General features: G+C 37.9%; 1 protein-coding gene across 2 annotated transcripts in view; it reads left to right on the top strand.

Annotated features, from left to right (window-relative positions):
• The window catches only part of camkmt (calmodulin-lysine N-methyltransferase), a 172,472-nt gene that overhangs the window by 1,777 nt on the left and 154,307 nt on the right, over nt 1–16,388 (top strand). For both annotated transcript variants that reach the window (XR_007035937.1, XM_047351038.1), the window contains exons 2-3: nt 756–934; nt 2,024–2,088. Coding sequence is in view for 1 of the 2 variants with exons in the window: in XM_047351038.1 (XP_047206994.1) it covers nt 756–934; nt 2,024–2,088 (244 nt within the window). In the remaining variant the exon portion in view is untranslated. The remainder of the gene's footprint in view (nt 1–755; nt 935–2,023; nt 2,089–16,388) is intronic.

Below are 16,388 nucleotides of genomic sequence, written 5' to 3'. Positions count from 1 at the left end.
GGTTCTCTAGGGGGCAGCTACTGTTGTCTTGCGGCCTGGCGCTGCGTGCGTGACTTGATTGGTAGAGTCCGCATCTTGCTCAGGGATGTTTGGGTGGCTTGGTTGGTGTGGTGGCTGTTTTCGGTGCGTTTGAGGTCTGTGTGCTGCCCGGGCCTGTGCACTGGTGTGTCCTTGGGGTTAATACGTTTGTTATCATTATTAATATTCCAACTAATGGGAGTAGTGTTAGTATTTATAATATAACTGTTATTACTATTTAGATTTTTTAGTTTGTCACTGTTGGTGTCTCCTTGGTTTCCTCTGCCCCTCTGGTTCCTTCACCTCTGTCTCCTAATTTTTGTATATTTTTATTCTTACCTGTTGTGGTCTGTCCAGTCTGTTGCCTGAACCTGGTATAGCTTGTTGTTCTGTCACAAATTTAATAAAGTCATTGTGCAACAGGGAGTATGTTTTTTCCCCATTTTGTAGAACAAATCTGCCTTTGGTATTACAAGACAACAACACCCATAATTCTGTATGTGTAAGCAAAGCAAATAATATAAAATTAGACATAGTTAAGTTGTCAATCTTTATTTTAATCAAAAGTCCTAGTGTTCTTGTGGATGTACAACGTTTTAGAAGATCCTTTTATATATGATAGGTCCTTTAAATATGATAGGGCAAGACCATTAAGGACCTTACTCAAGGTAATAAAAAGCAAACAATAATTTATAAATGTGTTATATGTGCAAACTGAAGCTATATTTCTCTTACAGGTGTTGTGTCAGAAGCAGGCAGAGAGTCCTGAGGTCAAACAGGTGTCTGTTCGCAGGTTTGCCACCTTTGACCTTTTCAGAAGAAAGGAACTCTCAGCACAAGAACACTGTGATACCTCAGATGACCAGTGGGTGGAGTACAGAAGTGTCTACTATCCTGAGTATAGTGCCTTCCTCAGGTAGGCGCCCCATTTTGAGATTTCACAAGAAAACCAACATTGCCAAAACCAGTAGCGAACACTTTACTGGTGTTGGTTTTGTAACCATGGCTACGAGTATTACCTTGTTGTATCTAGATTCTAGAATCTGTTGTTAGGTTATAACCAACCACACTTTATATGATATTATTAACGTGGGTTCTATAAATGTGTTTCAAAAGTGTATCTAAAAGTTTTTGCTTTATCACAAAATGTCACAAAAGTTGTGTAAATTCTCATAAATGATGCGTATTGAATTTTGAATGTGGAGGATGACAGAAAATGTGTAAAACTGTTTAAAAAACACATAACTTGAAACTTAAAGGGACTTTTTGAGTGGTGATCAAATAAAGTATATTTTACACGTAGTATTAATAAGGGATTTGGCTGTTTGCCTGGTATGCCTTAGATGAAAAGTGGCATTTTATGCACTGAATTGGATGTGAAGTAGTAGATTTTTATGTTAAATTGGACTGTATGTTATTGGATATGAATCTAACTATATAACTTGATTAGAATGAGTTGCTTGGTATGAATTTGGATCAAATTAGATTTTATTTTCACAATATCAGTTGTTTTTTCCTATATGTATATACATTGCTGTAAAAACGTATTTGCACCCTTACAGATTTCTCTTGTTTTTACTTTATTGTCACACTTAAATGACAAACAGAATCCAAATGGGTCTACGTGAAATATAATTTCCCCCTGAAGCTAATAACTATCTGTATCGCAATGGAAACAACAACGGCCATTAGGTGTTTGCATTAAATTACAATGAGTCTTTTATGTCTCTGTTGTGTCCCTCTCTTCTGTTTTGTTTGGATATTTTTCTCTTAATAAATGAAATCAGTTAAAAGCAGTTTTTTTTTATTTACTCAGGTTATCTTTGTCAAATATTCAAGTAGTTGAATCATCTGAAACATGCAAGTGTGACAAAGAAATTTAAAAATAAAAGAAATCTGTAAGGGGAAAAATGTTTTTTTTTTCACAGCGCTGTACATCTACAAAAAAAATAAAGGGTACTCCTACAGACTACTTTATGTTTATCTGTATGTTTGCATTTCTTAGGGATAACCTGGGACCTCTCAAAGTTAATGAAGTGCTTAATAGTTTCGACAACACTGGCAATGTCTGTAAGTAGATATTTTTTTTCAACCATGTTATGTCACTGTGCTTGTTCTGTATGTTAGCATTGGTGCGGAGCAGAAATGTTCAAAGTGGACCTGTTGTTACCCGCTATGCCTTTTGCTTTTGCTATTATAGACACACATGCCTGCTGATAAATCTGACAGAATCATCTGCTGGTCATAGTGTTGGCACGTATTTGTTCTGGTTGTCTAAAGTCATGTAAAAGAAAGTACACCCTCTATAAGTTCTTGGGGTTTCACATGCAAAAGATCTTATCTTTACCAGGTTTTAAGATTATTTAAATCTGACCTAAAACATACAAAATCACACACCAGATATTCCACAGTGTCATTGTTTATTAAAGAAAGATCAAGACTAAAAAATATGTGGAAAACTTACTAAACCTCAAAAACACTAAATCCAAACAAAATCTAAACAAAATCCAAAATCCTTCACTTAAAGACAATGATGTCTCTTTTTACCCTGGCTCTATTTTCAATGTGTGGGTTTAGGGTGGGGGCTTTCAAAGTTACAGAAATGTTTACATTTTGAAAACATCTACTACTTACCCCTCTCGAATTGTATCTGCGACACCCAAGTTTAGGTAAAAGGCACTTTGTGCTAACAGACCCCTTGTTTTAAATAGTTTTGTATAATACTTATACTTGCATTATCTACATGTTAACTGATTGTTTGGAGTGGATGCCTCAGAAAAACCTTTCTGTCCTACCGTCACAATGGTAAACAAGTGGAGTTTTGGAATCTACTAATATCTACTTGGACTTTGCTCAGATAATATTTAGATTAAGCTTTCTGACAACAAACATTCAGAGTGGATTTGGCATGGAACAAAGTATGAATATGGGGAGAAGCACATCATGCACTCTGTGAAGTACAGTAGAGGATCTATTATGCTGCGGGCCTGTTTCTTCTCCAAAGGCACTAGGATCCTTGTCAGAGTGCACTTTTTGAAATACCAGACAATTTTAAGTCAAATCTGGTGGACCAGAAAACTAAAAATAGGTCATTGTTGGGTCTTTTACAGGGATAAAGATACAAAACATGTGGCTAAATCAGCACAGAAATGGTTCTCCAGACACAAAATCATCCCTCTTTAATGACCGTCTCAGACATAAATCAGCTCAGAAACCCTGCGCTGAAGAGAAAACAGCATAAAACAGGACTTTGAACTGTGGATAATCTAGAGACATTCATAGATCCTTCACTGTTGTGTGCTTGTACTGGCAAAATGTTATAGGAGAAGAATAAATGTTGTCCAATTGCTAAAGGTTATTTGTTTAAATATTTTTTTTTCCCCACAATTGACTAAAAGTTCTCCAATTAAATTTGGGATTTTACTTAATTGCTCAATGTGATATTATGCTAATGCAACAAAAGATTAATTTATTTTAAGGCTTTTTACAAAGCATTCCAGGGGTACCAATAAATCTATCGTTATCTGTACCATTGCCATTTAATTGCCATTTAATTGCCATTTAATTGTATAAAGTGGAAATTATTTATTTTTACTTTTATATATTAAAATTTCATTTTTATTTAGTTTTATTGTATTTTGTTAGCATCTAAGTTGCTAAAATATATATCCACTGGGAGCATTGAAGGTGGTGAAAGTCCATCCAACAGACCAAATATATAACAGGCCTGCAAAATGTGCATGCATGGCGCTTGAAATATAGTATTCAACCCAATGTTGGATCCAAACAGCTTCTTATGATTGACATGGATATTGCAGGGCTGAATGTGATTCAATATTGATGTGCAGTTCTAAAATTAATTAACATTTTTACAAAATGGATAAACTTGCATTACATAATCTTGTCTCACTGAAAGCCATACTTGGTATGTCCTTTACAGTTATTATTATGTGATGCTTTCTGTTGCTGCTTGTCTCCTGGAAATGCAAAAGTGTGCAACAAAAAACCCAAAAGTGTGTGAAACTGGGTTATGGCTACCTTATTGCATCACCACTTACTCATGTTCTGTACTGTCTAGTCTGGTTTAGACTTATTGGGGTTGTAGCCTGTCCTATCAGGCTTTAATCAAAGGTTATAAATCTGGACAGAACTCTGGGGTAAATGACACATTTTTTTACAACAACAAAAAATTAGTTTTTTTAGGTGTAAAAAATATAAGGTTATATACATTGTATACCACCTTAATACCCTTTACCCCTATCCATGCTGCTTTATATTGCTTTCTGCCTCTAATATATGCAAAGTAATACTTACTAAAACGACTTTGTCAGTTTCAAACAAAACATCTTGAAGACTCCACACCCCCCCAAACGCCCATCTCACCTCACCCCACCCATCATCCTCCACATTCCTGTTTCTCAATTTACAATCCCTCCCCATAGCTTCCCTCATTTTTCCCTCCATCCCTCTCAGCTGGAGTTATGCTTGGCCAGATGGGTAACAGAGTTCCTGACTTGGCCAGTGGATTAGCACAGCCGGAGATGAGAGCATAGAGGAAGGGAGAGGAGAATGGGGGAGAAGGTGGGTGGGCATGCCAGAGGTGGATCGTGTGTGTGTGTGTGTGTGTGTGTGTGTGTGTGTAAGGAGTGTAAAGCCTTAAGCAGAGGGACCTCTCTCCTCAAACAATGGGGCAACCATCTCCCTCCTGTTCTCTATCTCATGTTTGGGACTAGTAATGCGTGAGATCAATTAGGGTTGGTTGAGAGGAGGCTCTGAAAGGCCCAGAGGTGACCCAGTCGGAGCTCTGGGGTATATTTTTGGAGGTGGGGGTTGGAGAGAAATCCTTCTAAATTCAAAAGTGCACACATTGACTTACATTTGTCCTGTCACAAGAAAGTGCACCACCTGCAATAATCTACTACTGCCATGCTAATAGGCACATATTCATATCACCCACTCTTATACTCTCTCCACCTTTCCTGCTGTCTTGATAATCCTTCTACCCCTGAGGTGTGGACAAGCCCGATTCCTAGGGGTCCTTGTCCTCCTGAATAGCAGGCTAAAAAGCCTGGCGGATTAGTCCACCGCATCCAAAATGTGTGGACTCAGCTTAAAAGTGCTACCTCCCTCTCATCATGACCCCCCCAAACCTCTTTCCCGCTATTGTGTTTGTTATACAAGAGGGCACGTACGTGAACAATATGTTGTTTCTTAAAGTAAAGATAAGCCAGAGTCAATGGTTTCAATACCAGACCAGAGCAGCAGGCGAGGCAGCTCAATTAGGATTTTAGGAAATGGGGAATTGATCTTGGGGTCCAGGATCATATTCCGGAGCAAATTCAGATGACAAACCTGTTTGAGCATCGGAAATGAGACAGATATACAGTTTTGGTATGATCTAGTGAATTGATCAGTCTGCAATACAACATTAGGCAGTGCACTTTGTGAAATACTTTATTGAATAAGTAAAACTCCAGAGTAAATATTGGCTTTAATTGCTTTTATAGCAAGTTTTAACCCAGGAAATCTTAAACCGTTTGTTGGAGTAGCTTAGGTGCATGCCACAGCCAGGTCAAAAGGTAACTGTTACTTGTGTTATTCACCCATATAGAACCCCACCCTCAGGTTATGGGGCGGCAGTTACATTTGTAGCTCGTTATGTCTTACTAATAAATGATTAAACCTCCACCAGACAAGACATCAACACTTTTAACTATTTGAACTCTGAACTACAGACCTTTCTGGTTCTTTAGCTGACAGTGGGGGCTTGTAATCGCTAGTAGACTTTGTACAAGCATCATTTGGATTTTTCAGGAGATTCTTGTTCCCTGGCAAGGATCAGGATTTGAGGATACAATACAATCCCCCTTGAGGGTGGAGTGACTAAGAATGCATGGCAGGATGTGTGATTGAGAGGGTTTAGAGCTTGTTGACGTTGTTAGGGGTTTTTTGGTAAGAGGGCTTTACAGGCTGTAAGGTTATTTGTAAGGTTTGTGTTTCACTTAAAGGTTGTGTCTGTTCCCATTAGGGATGTAACAATGTAAAAATCTTGTGTCCTGATTAATGTGTACAGATTCATCACAGTTATCGGACATCATAGTTTTATAAAAGTAACCAGCTGGAGTTGTTGCTGTGAAGCCAGTAGAATTATTCAGTTTTCCTGCAGCATATATCATATAGTAAATATTATTATTGTTGTTGTTATTGTTATTGTTATTATTAGTATTAGTATTAGTATTAGTAGTAGTAGTTGTAGTTGTAGTAGTGATGATCATTTTAATCTTACCATCACATTTAGAATGCTTTCTGTACAGTCCACAATTATGGACTGGTTACTAGTATCAAGTTATTGTCATAGTTTGAGGTTTTTGTGGTGGACCAATGTGCAGAGACAGGCGAGGAGTCGGCATGGCGAGGCAGAACAATGATTTATTTAAATCCAAACAAAGGCAAAACTCACAGGTAGGCAGGCAGGATGAAACAAAGAGTTCAGGAGTCCAGGTCTGACAGAGTACGAATAACAAAGGGAACTTGACGCAGGGAAGGTGATGTAAGGAAGTTGACGCAACAAACCAGCAATGAACAATGAAACTAGACCAACTAATATACAGAGGGTAACAAAGGGCAGGTAATCAAAAGAACTAGGAACAGGTGTAACATAGAAGCAGGGAGGCTGAAGGAACAGGTGAAACTAATACAAAGACTAAAGCATGGGAGAAGTGACTATTTAACAATACCTAAGCAAAACTAAAAACAAAGATAAATAACCAAATGAAGCATAAGAATCAGGAATAACCATGAACTAAAGGAAACTGAGAAACTGGAGGGAATGGAAAAAAACACAACAACCTAAGATCTAAGAAACTGACAACCTAAGAATTAACAAAAGAACTCTTAAAGAAACCCTGACCATGAAAATAAACAAACCTAAACAAACATTGACTGAACTAACTGGGAAGGAAGCAGAGAAAGCGAGAACTAGAATAAATGTAAACAATAACAAAAGCTAACCTATAAGGAGGGACTGGAAGAATAGAGGTAAACTATGGGAACTAAGCTAGAGAACTATGATAATAATAATACTACTAATAATGATAAAACCATTCTAAGTCATAAATAAGAAAACAACAACTAAAGGAACTATGAGCGAGGGGAGAGAAATTACAAACACTAGGAGGCAGGAGGGAGAACAAAACTAACATCATATTAACTGAAGGAATAAACCAACAACACTACTAAACCCAAAGAATAAAGATACCCAACTGAAAAGCAAAGCAAACATAAAACCAAAACAGAATCCAAAATGTCGCACCCCAACAGTTATATAAGGTTAAAAAAGTTACAGTTCCAACATTCAGCATCAAAATAACAATAAATAAACCTCGTAACGGTTCAAGAGTACTAAACATATTTTATATTATTCATCAGTAGCAATACTTTTTAGTTTTATCTGTTTAGATTATATTACACATTTTTGTTTGAAATTTCTAAGTAAATACCCTGAAGCCAATGTCTGCTTTTTCCCTTTATGTTTAAAAAAAATGTTTATTAAAATTGTTTTCTTCATTTTATTTTTGAGGATGAGACCCTGTATCTGCCAGATTACCTGGAGAAGCTAATAATAAATATTTTTTCTCATAATTCTGGGATTTAGCAAATAGAAATACTCTTGGTAATCCTAACTGACTTACGGTATGAAAACTTTAGTCTGATTTAATGTAGAACAGTGGGTGGAAAAAAGTTATGCAGCCAGTGTGAATTCTGCTCGTTGGTGGTTAAAATATCTCCTCTCTTCTTTTGCGGTAAACTGTCTGAGACATTGTGTTTGACGGACAATTGATAAATCCAGGTTTTTTACTAGCGCGAGTTTTATTTGTGATATTAAAACAGTAATACGGTCAGAATTTTAGCATGGTAAACCAGTAATCACGTCATCCATAGTTCCCATTTATGAATACATGCACAGAGGAAGGAAAACGGAATGCATGTAAGTCAGTACTTTTGAGTAAAGTTTAGGGTTCAGTGTTGCCAGTTACCCTGATTGGAAACATCTGCTTGAAGTAAACACACCCAAATGTCCTGTGAAATGATGAAAGCCTGGCTGTGTGTGTGTGTGTGTGTTCTTGTGTGTGTGCACTCAGGAGCCCAGCATCCTAATGAAGCCTAATAGAGCCTTCTTCACTACAGCTGTCATCGTGCGAATGGCTACCAGCCTTTCAGCCTCTCAGTCATCCCTATTATCTCCCACCGACTTCACCTATCACTCCCGCTGGTAAATACTATAAGCCCTGACTGCTTGAGTGTTGTGAGGCAGCGTGGTGGGGAGCTGATCATTTCTGTGTGTATCTCATGTTTGTGGAGGTATGGGGACTGTTTTTGCCAGGTGGATATATTTGTAGAGAAGAAGTGGAGACAATAACAGCAATATTAAATCCATTCCATTTGTTTAATTTTGTTCTAATTCTAGCCAGGGATGTGTAGAGTTTTGTTTTCTTCCAAGCAGTGCACGACTGTTTACTATATGCTTCAGTTTTGGCTTTTTAGCGAATATGTGTGTGTGTTTATCTGCACGTTTAAACATGTGTGTGTTGTAATAGATGCCCCCCGTAGCCTTCCCTTGTGCCAGGCCTTTAGCGCAGCCCTGTTTGCATAATTATGCTAATTCATTTTGCCATAGTGCTAATTAGACCTTGTTAGACAATAGCGCTAGACTGGAAGCTGGCAGGCACGGACACACATATGCAGCCTCAAGCTCACTCTGACTGTTGTGTCAATGACAAGATTTGCGGTCCCCCTCTGCGCTGTTTATAACATGCTTTCTATAGAAATCACTCTCCACTGCTGCCTTCTGGACTGAGCTCAGGTGTCTCTTACTATTTGATTTAAACTAGTGGAGAAAAATCAATGTGCGAATATCACACATACTTTTTCAAATTACTCTCAATTGTCTATTCCAGGGCCTTTGGTTTTCTTTTTTTCCCCTTTAGAGCTGATTATTTAATGTTTCTATCTCATCGAGTCTGTATATTTTTTAAAGCTATTATCATTCCGCAACATAACTACAATTTTCATCTCAGTTTAGTCTATTTTTATAACATAATACTAATGTGAGTCATTCAGAAAACCTATTGCAAATTCTCAATCTCAAAATACAGATTTTCCATTATTTGACTCCTCAGGTGTTCTAGCATTCAGTAAGTAACAAAAAGAGCCTTACATTTAGCTCATGAGATGACACGATAAAGGATATTAGGTACACAAGATGAGACTTTAACAGTACTCTTAAGGAAACACAACTATAACAAATGTTTCTCAAATAGGAAATTGAGTTTCAAATGATTTTTAATCAGTCTAAATTAATTTAGTTCAGGCAGCACTGCATCAAAGTACTGTATGTCCTAATGCCAAAAATAGCAGAAAAATTGCCCTTTTAGTGTCTACAAATTGAATAAAGGTTTCACAGTTCACAAACTGTTTTTAATCTATTTCTGTTCAGTTAAAAAATATGTAATTGAGTTTTAAGTAGTCCACACATTTTGGGGTTTTATCTCTAGATTTATCACATGCAGTCCAGTATTCTTTAAAAAAAAGATAAGTAGGTATTTTCATTTAGTGCCAAATGATGATCCAATGCAGTCTGGATTCATCGAAAAAACTGTAAAATTGCTAGAATTTATGGCTGAATTAGAAACTAGAAACAAGAAGCTAACTCATGCATGTCCAGAGGCTAACACAAAACACAACACGGAATTAATCCTTTTTATGACTTTTAACAAATGGAAAAAAGTCAAATAAATTAAGTTTTAAGCGGTAAGCAATTTAAAACAATTCAGTTGCTATTTTAGATTTCGAATCTTAAATGGGACGCTAACTTCAGCAAAATTAGTCTGCTGCAGTGGATGACAATATTTTCTTACATAGATCACAAAATGTTTTCTGTTTGTATTTTTTTTCTGTCATTCCTTTCTTTTAATCACACACCCAAAATCCCATCACACAGATGACATAAAAGTAACATGAACTTATTTATTAAATTTAGCAAAACAAAGTCATGCTAATTGCAACTGGCTGGTGCTTTGTGAAACAAATGTAGTAGACGACAAATATTGTGACATTTTAATGTTGTTACACCCCAGCCCACTCACTGTTTTTATCTAAAATGCAGCAGAATTTGTATTTTCTTCATGACAGTTTTAATGTGTCAGATATTGTCCACATTGGTGGTGCAAATTCCTAGCTTAAACGCCAGGTCGACCTAATGGAGGTTTTAAATTATACCTGATTTGACTGAGTTCCTAGATGAGAAGAAATTAGTTTCACCTGTATAATAAGGAAGACAGTAATTGTGAACTACAAGGTCTACAGATGGATAAAAGGTGATCAGTAAATATTCTATTTTGACATGTTGTAATTGGACACGAGAAGCATTTTCTTGTCTTGTTAAAAAAACAAAAAAACAATAAGAAGTTCTCTGCTCAACACATCTCAGATAAACCAAGCAAATTAAACAAACACGGATAAATGCCATTTTGAATATTTGCCTTTGTATGTCCTGTACAGTTTGATAGATATGACAGATTAAAAATTCTCCAACTAATGCTCAAAAGCATTTAGCCATTGCCTCAGTAATTGTTTCTAGGTCTATAATTTCACCACTAAACATAAAAGACAGTCAAATAGTAAGTGAATGTGGCTTTTTAACTGTAACATGTGTGTAGATGCATGTGTGTGTGTTACTTTGCGGTGTTGGAGTGGAGGTTGGCAACATAGCAGGCAAGACTTGAATGGCTTCAGGGCACACTGAAGGAGTCACTGGTTGACTTAATTAAAAGTAATTGATTTTTTGCTTCTGTAGCCTTGTCTTCTCTATCCTTGTACCAGAGGAAACAAGAAACTAAGACTTGCCTCAAGTACTGCTGGGTGTTAGAAGCTTCTTGACACCCGAGAAGTAAACAGTTGCCACACTCAGCCTGCATCTAAGCATGACTTGATGGTAATGTGCAGAAGCGGACCTGAATGTAAATGCACATGCACGCATACTCACATGTACGCTGATGTTCCCTGCAGTTAACCATTATTATGATTCTGAGCACAAAAGGGATTGAAGGTAGGCTACTGGATGTAGCTTTTGCTCAAGGAGTCCTTTTCCTTTAATAGTGGGCAGTTGATTATCTGAATTTGTGCCAGACTAACAGTTGTGTGTGTCTGTGTGTGTGTTCAGATGGGTGCACTGTTGTGCACTATTACCGGTAAGCGGTGAGGATTATGTTCAGGAAATGAGTGGAGCGTTAAAGGGTGCTTCCCTGCCCAGTGCTTTTGCATTGTTACTGCTGCTAATACTCAGCTAATTACAAGGACATACTTTAGCAGCAAGCTCAGCTATAACTCTTATTTCAATGCACTCCATTCTTTCCCTTTCTTAGGTTACCCCTTCACCTCAGATTTTGGGGGAGAAGTGAAAAAAAAAGTAATAACAGGTCACCCCCTACTATCTAAAAGCGCTACCTCCCTCTGGACGGATATAATTATTGGATTTTTCTCCATTTAAAGCACCCAACTATTATATACCCCTCCTAGCAATGTCTCAGAAGGTGTCTAATCTCAACTAGGTGTGACAGTCCAACCATGCAACACATTCACAAAGAAACAGTGTTTATAAAGAAAGTCTACAATGTCACTGAGCTGTGGAACAATCTTGATCACAGCCTATGAGTATCCTTCTTTTCCTTCTATTATGGTTGCATTCTAAAACAAATTTATTCACACATGAAGTTATACCTTAAGCTTTTAAAAAGGCTTAATTATGACCCAATTTTCCCTACTAGGTCTATATTTACATTTAATAGCATCCTAAAATTGTAGGTTTTGCCATTTTTTCTTTCCCCCATGCATTCTATTATTTTCCTAAATTAATTTGTTCTGTGATGTTTAGTTTTAGCTGAGAAATGTGGGTTTTATTCAACTGTGACAAAACTACAAAGCTTGTGATCCAGGGAGGCAAACAGTGCTATAAAAACTATTTATCCTCAGATATTCAGCTTGTTTTAGCTGCTTGTATTCGGGATCTCTTTCTTTTAGCCATGATCCATATCTCATGACCATAGGAGAGAGTTGGATCATAGACAGACTGGCAATGCTAGAGCTTTGCTTTTTGGCTCATGTTTTTGTTAAACCGCGATAGAATGTAGCAACACCCGTATTACTGCAGACAAGTTCTTAATCTGTCTTTCCATCTCTAGCCTCATCCAACGATCACTCGTGAACAAGACATCAAGATACTCGAAGTCCTTTGCTTGAGGAAGACTGGCCCTCAACAAAGAGGGAGCGATTGGGCTATAGATGGGAATACAACCACATCATCTGAACAAAGCAGAAGTGATTACTAAAGCAGACATCTTTCTCTCCATGATTATTCCGTGAGATCATGTCCATAAACGCTACTAAAAGGATCAAGGATAAATGTGCCACTCTGGCATAGTGCAGCCCACATTGTGAACAAGTTTGACTTTGTTGAAAGGATGCAGAGACATCTCTTGTATTGGTTATACAGGGATATGATAGCTACTACATGTAACCCTGGCACACTCCCACAGCACCCCCTACAAAATGCCTATGGGTATAAGGGTGTAAGCTTTCTCCATCCATTAAACACAAGTAGACTGAAGAACCAAACTCTAATGACCCCCTCAGTTGAGGTTAAAGAACTGGTGCATTGTTCGACCTGCAAGACGATTGCCACATTGCTCATCAAAGGTTTGATAACCAGTTGAATCATTTCTAACTCCCTAGAGTTAACGTTTCCAGGTAGGCTAAGAAGTGTGATTCCTCAATAGGTGGAGCACACACTCTGGTCCCTTTTCTTAAAGATTAGGATCATCTCATCGCTCTGGAATTCCTCCGATGTTGTTCCAGTCCCCAATACAACATTGAAGAGGCATGTCAACCACCACAGCCCGAAAATGTCCAGAACCGTCAGCATCTCTGGGGGGAATCTTCTCCAACCCTGGTGCCTGGATGCTGGGGAGTTTATTAAGGACCTCAGCAACCTCTGCTGTGGTAACGGACTTGCTTTCCCGCAAGTCCTAAGTGCTCTAGAGTCGCATGGCATAGCAGAAACTCTCTAGTTTAAGTTGGTAAAGTTATTTTTTGCTTGTCCATGGTTACATAATTGTCTTTAAAAGGGTATAAAAAGCTTTCAGACACCCTATTATTGGCGATGCATTGATCAGGCTTTTTCCGGTCCGATAACTATTTTGAGGTTTCTTTGAACGTTTACCTGCTGAATCAGATTTTTTTAAGGACTATAACACATACAAAATTTTTTAAATGCGAATGTGGTTGCTTAAATAAAGTTAGTAGTTTTTAAAGTCAACTGGAAATAAAGGAATTACAAGATTGTCTCCTTTTTTACATTGATGTACATTACCGGTCAAAGGTTTTAGAAACACTTTCTCATTTAATGGTTTTCTTTATGTTTATGACTGTTTACATTGTACATAGATTCTTATTGAAGGCTTCAAAACTGTGCATAAATACAAAGGCAAATTTATAGCAAACGAAAAATTGTAAAAAACTTTAAATATGTTTTATATTTTAGATTCCTTAAAGTAGCTGCCCTTTGCTGGAATGACTGAAATATTAACCTTTGGCCGTCTCTCAATGAACCTCTGGGAAGTTCTTTCAAGACTCTTTGGAAAACCATTTCAGGTGAATGAAGCTCAGTGAGAGAATGCCAAGAGAGCAACGCAGTAATCAAGGCAAAGGGCAGCTTTTTTGAAGAATTTAAAATATAAAAATGTTTAAAGTAATTTCACAGTTTTTGTGCACTATATAATCCCATGTGTGTTCATTCACAATTTTTGTTGCCTTTGGTGACAATATACAATGTAAATGAACATGAAAATAAAGAGACCCATTAAGTGAGAAAGTACATCTAAAACTTTTGACCGGTAGTGTACATTTCTTTAACCTAATTTAATAAAATTAATGAAAGTACTTGCCCTTAGTTGATATATTTGGTTGATATATTTAAAAATTCTCTAGAAACAACACACAAATATAATAATTCCAATGTACAAAAACATTGTCCTTTATTCTCTTGTTAATATTTTTGGTCATAATGTTTAGTCTTGATTACTTAAAGGCAAAAGATTTTACACTAGGGGTAGTTTAACCTACCCCTAGTGTAAAATCTTTTGCCTTTCTGACTCATCTCCTGCAGTCATAATAATGATTACCACTTTCAATGTGACTGCCCCTATAATTCTAATCTCAAAATATGACTTCATAAATCAGGTTGATTTATTAACCTAGAACACTCAAGCCACAAGTGCTTGAGTGTGCTTGTTTCTGAATTTATAAATCTGTATGTGAAAGTCCCTAATGATGTTCAAACACAAATAGATTATTAATGTGATTAGTGTGTTGGTTGGAAGAAGCAGCACTATGTTAAATGGTTTCATGGCCACATGGGAACAGGCTTTGGTTTTTCTCCCAACACAGTACCCCCTTTCCTTGTCTTTGCATTACAACAGTTACATCCATTTGAAACGCTAGAGTCTTTCTGTTTTAAGGGATCTTCTTTAACATGTATTTTTTCAGGGATCTGAAAAAAGAGTCTTTGGATGTTCACCCAGCTGGCAAACCTCTCCGAGACCCAACTGATGTGACATTTCTGTGAGGCAACTTCATTTTTTGTATACATGCCCTCAGTAGTTAAAGCTTTTTTATGGCAAAAGAAAGACATGCTCAATACGCAGGCGACCTAAAGCTTGTGACTGCATTGATACCCTTTTGAATTTTTTTACATTTTGTCAACAACAAATGTCAAGGTATTTATTTAGCCTATACAGGTCCTTCTCAAAATATTAGCATATTGTGATAAAGTTCTTTATTTTCCATAATGTAATGATGAAAATTTAACATTCATATATTTTAGATTCATTGCACACTAACTGAAATATTTCAGGTCTTTTATTGTCTTAATATGGATGATTGTGGCATACAGTTCATGAAAACCCAAAATTCCTGTCTCACAAAATTAGCATATCATTAAAAGGGTCTCTAAACGAGCTATGAACCTAATCATCTGAATCAACGAGTTAACTCTAAACACCTGCAAAAGATTCCCGAGGCCTTTAAAACTCCCAGCCTGGTTCATCACTCAAAACCCCAATCATGAGTAAGACTGCCGACCTGACTGCTGTCCAGAAGGCCACTATTGACACCCTCAAGCAAGACGGTAAGACACAGAAAGACATTTCTGAACGAATAGGCTGTTCCCAGAGTGCTGTATCAAGGCACCTCAGTGGGAAGTCTGTGGGAAGGAAAAAGTGTGGCAGAAAACGCTGCACAACGAGAAGAGGTGACCAGACCCTGAGGAAGATTGTGGAGAAGGGCCGATTCCAGACCTTGGGGGACCTGCGGAAGCAGTGGACTGAGTCTGGAGTAGAAACATCCAGAGCCACCGTGCACAGGCGTGTGCAGGAAATGGGCTGCAGGTGCCGCTTTCCTCAGGTCAAGCCACTTTTGAACCAGAAACAGCGGCAGAAGCGCCTGACCTGGGCTACAGAGAAGCAGCACTGGACTGTTGCTCAGTGGTCCAAAGTACTTTTTTCGGATGAAAGCAAATTCTGCATGTCATTCGGAAATCAAGGTGCCAGAGTCTGGAGGAAGACAGGGGAGAAGGAAATGCCAAAATGCCAGAAGTCCATTGTCAAGTATCCACAGTCAGTGATGGTCTGGGGTGTCGTGTCAGCTGCTGGTGTTGGTCCACTGTGTTTTATCAAGGGCAGGGTCAATGCAGCAAGCTATCAGGAGATTTTGGAGCACTTCATGCTTCCATCTGCTGAAAAGCTTTATGGAGATGAAGATTTCATTTTTCAGCACGACCTGGCACCTGCTCACAGTGCCAAAACCACTGGTAAATGGTTTACTGACCATGGTATCACTGTGCTCAATTGGCCTGCCAACTCTCCTGACCTGAACCCCATAGAGAATCTGTGGGATATTGTGAAGAGAACGTTGAGAGACTCAAGACCCAACACTCTGGATGAGCTAAAGGCCGCTATCGAAGCATCCTGGGCCTCCATAAGACCTCAGCAGTGCCACAGGCTGATTGCCTCCATGCCACGCCGCATTGAAGCAGTCATTTCTGCAAAAGGATTCCCGACCAAGTATTGAGTGCATAACTGTACATGATTATTTGAAGGTTGACGTTTTTTCTATTAAAAACACTTTTCTTTTATTGGTCGGATGAAATATGCTAATTTTGTGAGATAGGAATTTGGGGTTTTCATGAGCTGTATGCCACAATCATCTGTATTAAGACAATAAAAGACCTGAAATATTTCAGTTAGTGTGCAATGAAT

This window comes from Girardinichthys multiradiatus, chromosome 22 (assembly GCF_021462225.1).
Source record: "Girardinichthys multiradiatus isolate DD_20200921_A chromosome 22, DD_fGirMul_XY1, whole genome shotgun sequence".
Lineage (NCBI taxonomy): Eukaryota > Metazoa > Chordata > Actinopteri > Cyprinodontiformes > Goodeidae > Girardinichthys > Girardinichthys multiradiatus.
The sequence above is the reverse complement of the archived record's forward strand: the minus strand, read 5'-3'. Positions and strand labels throughout refer to the sequence as shown.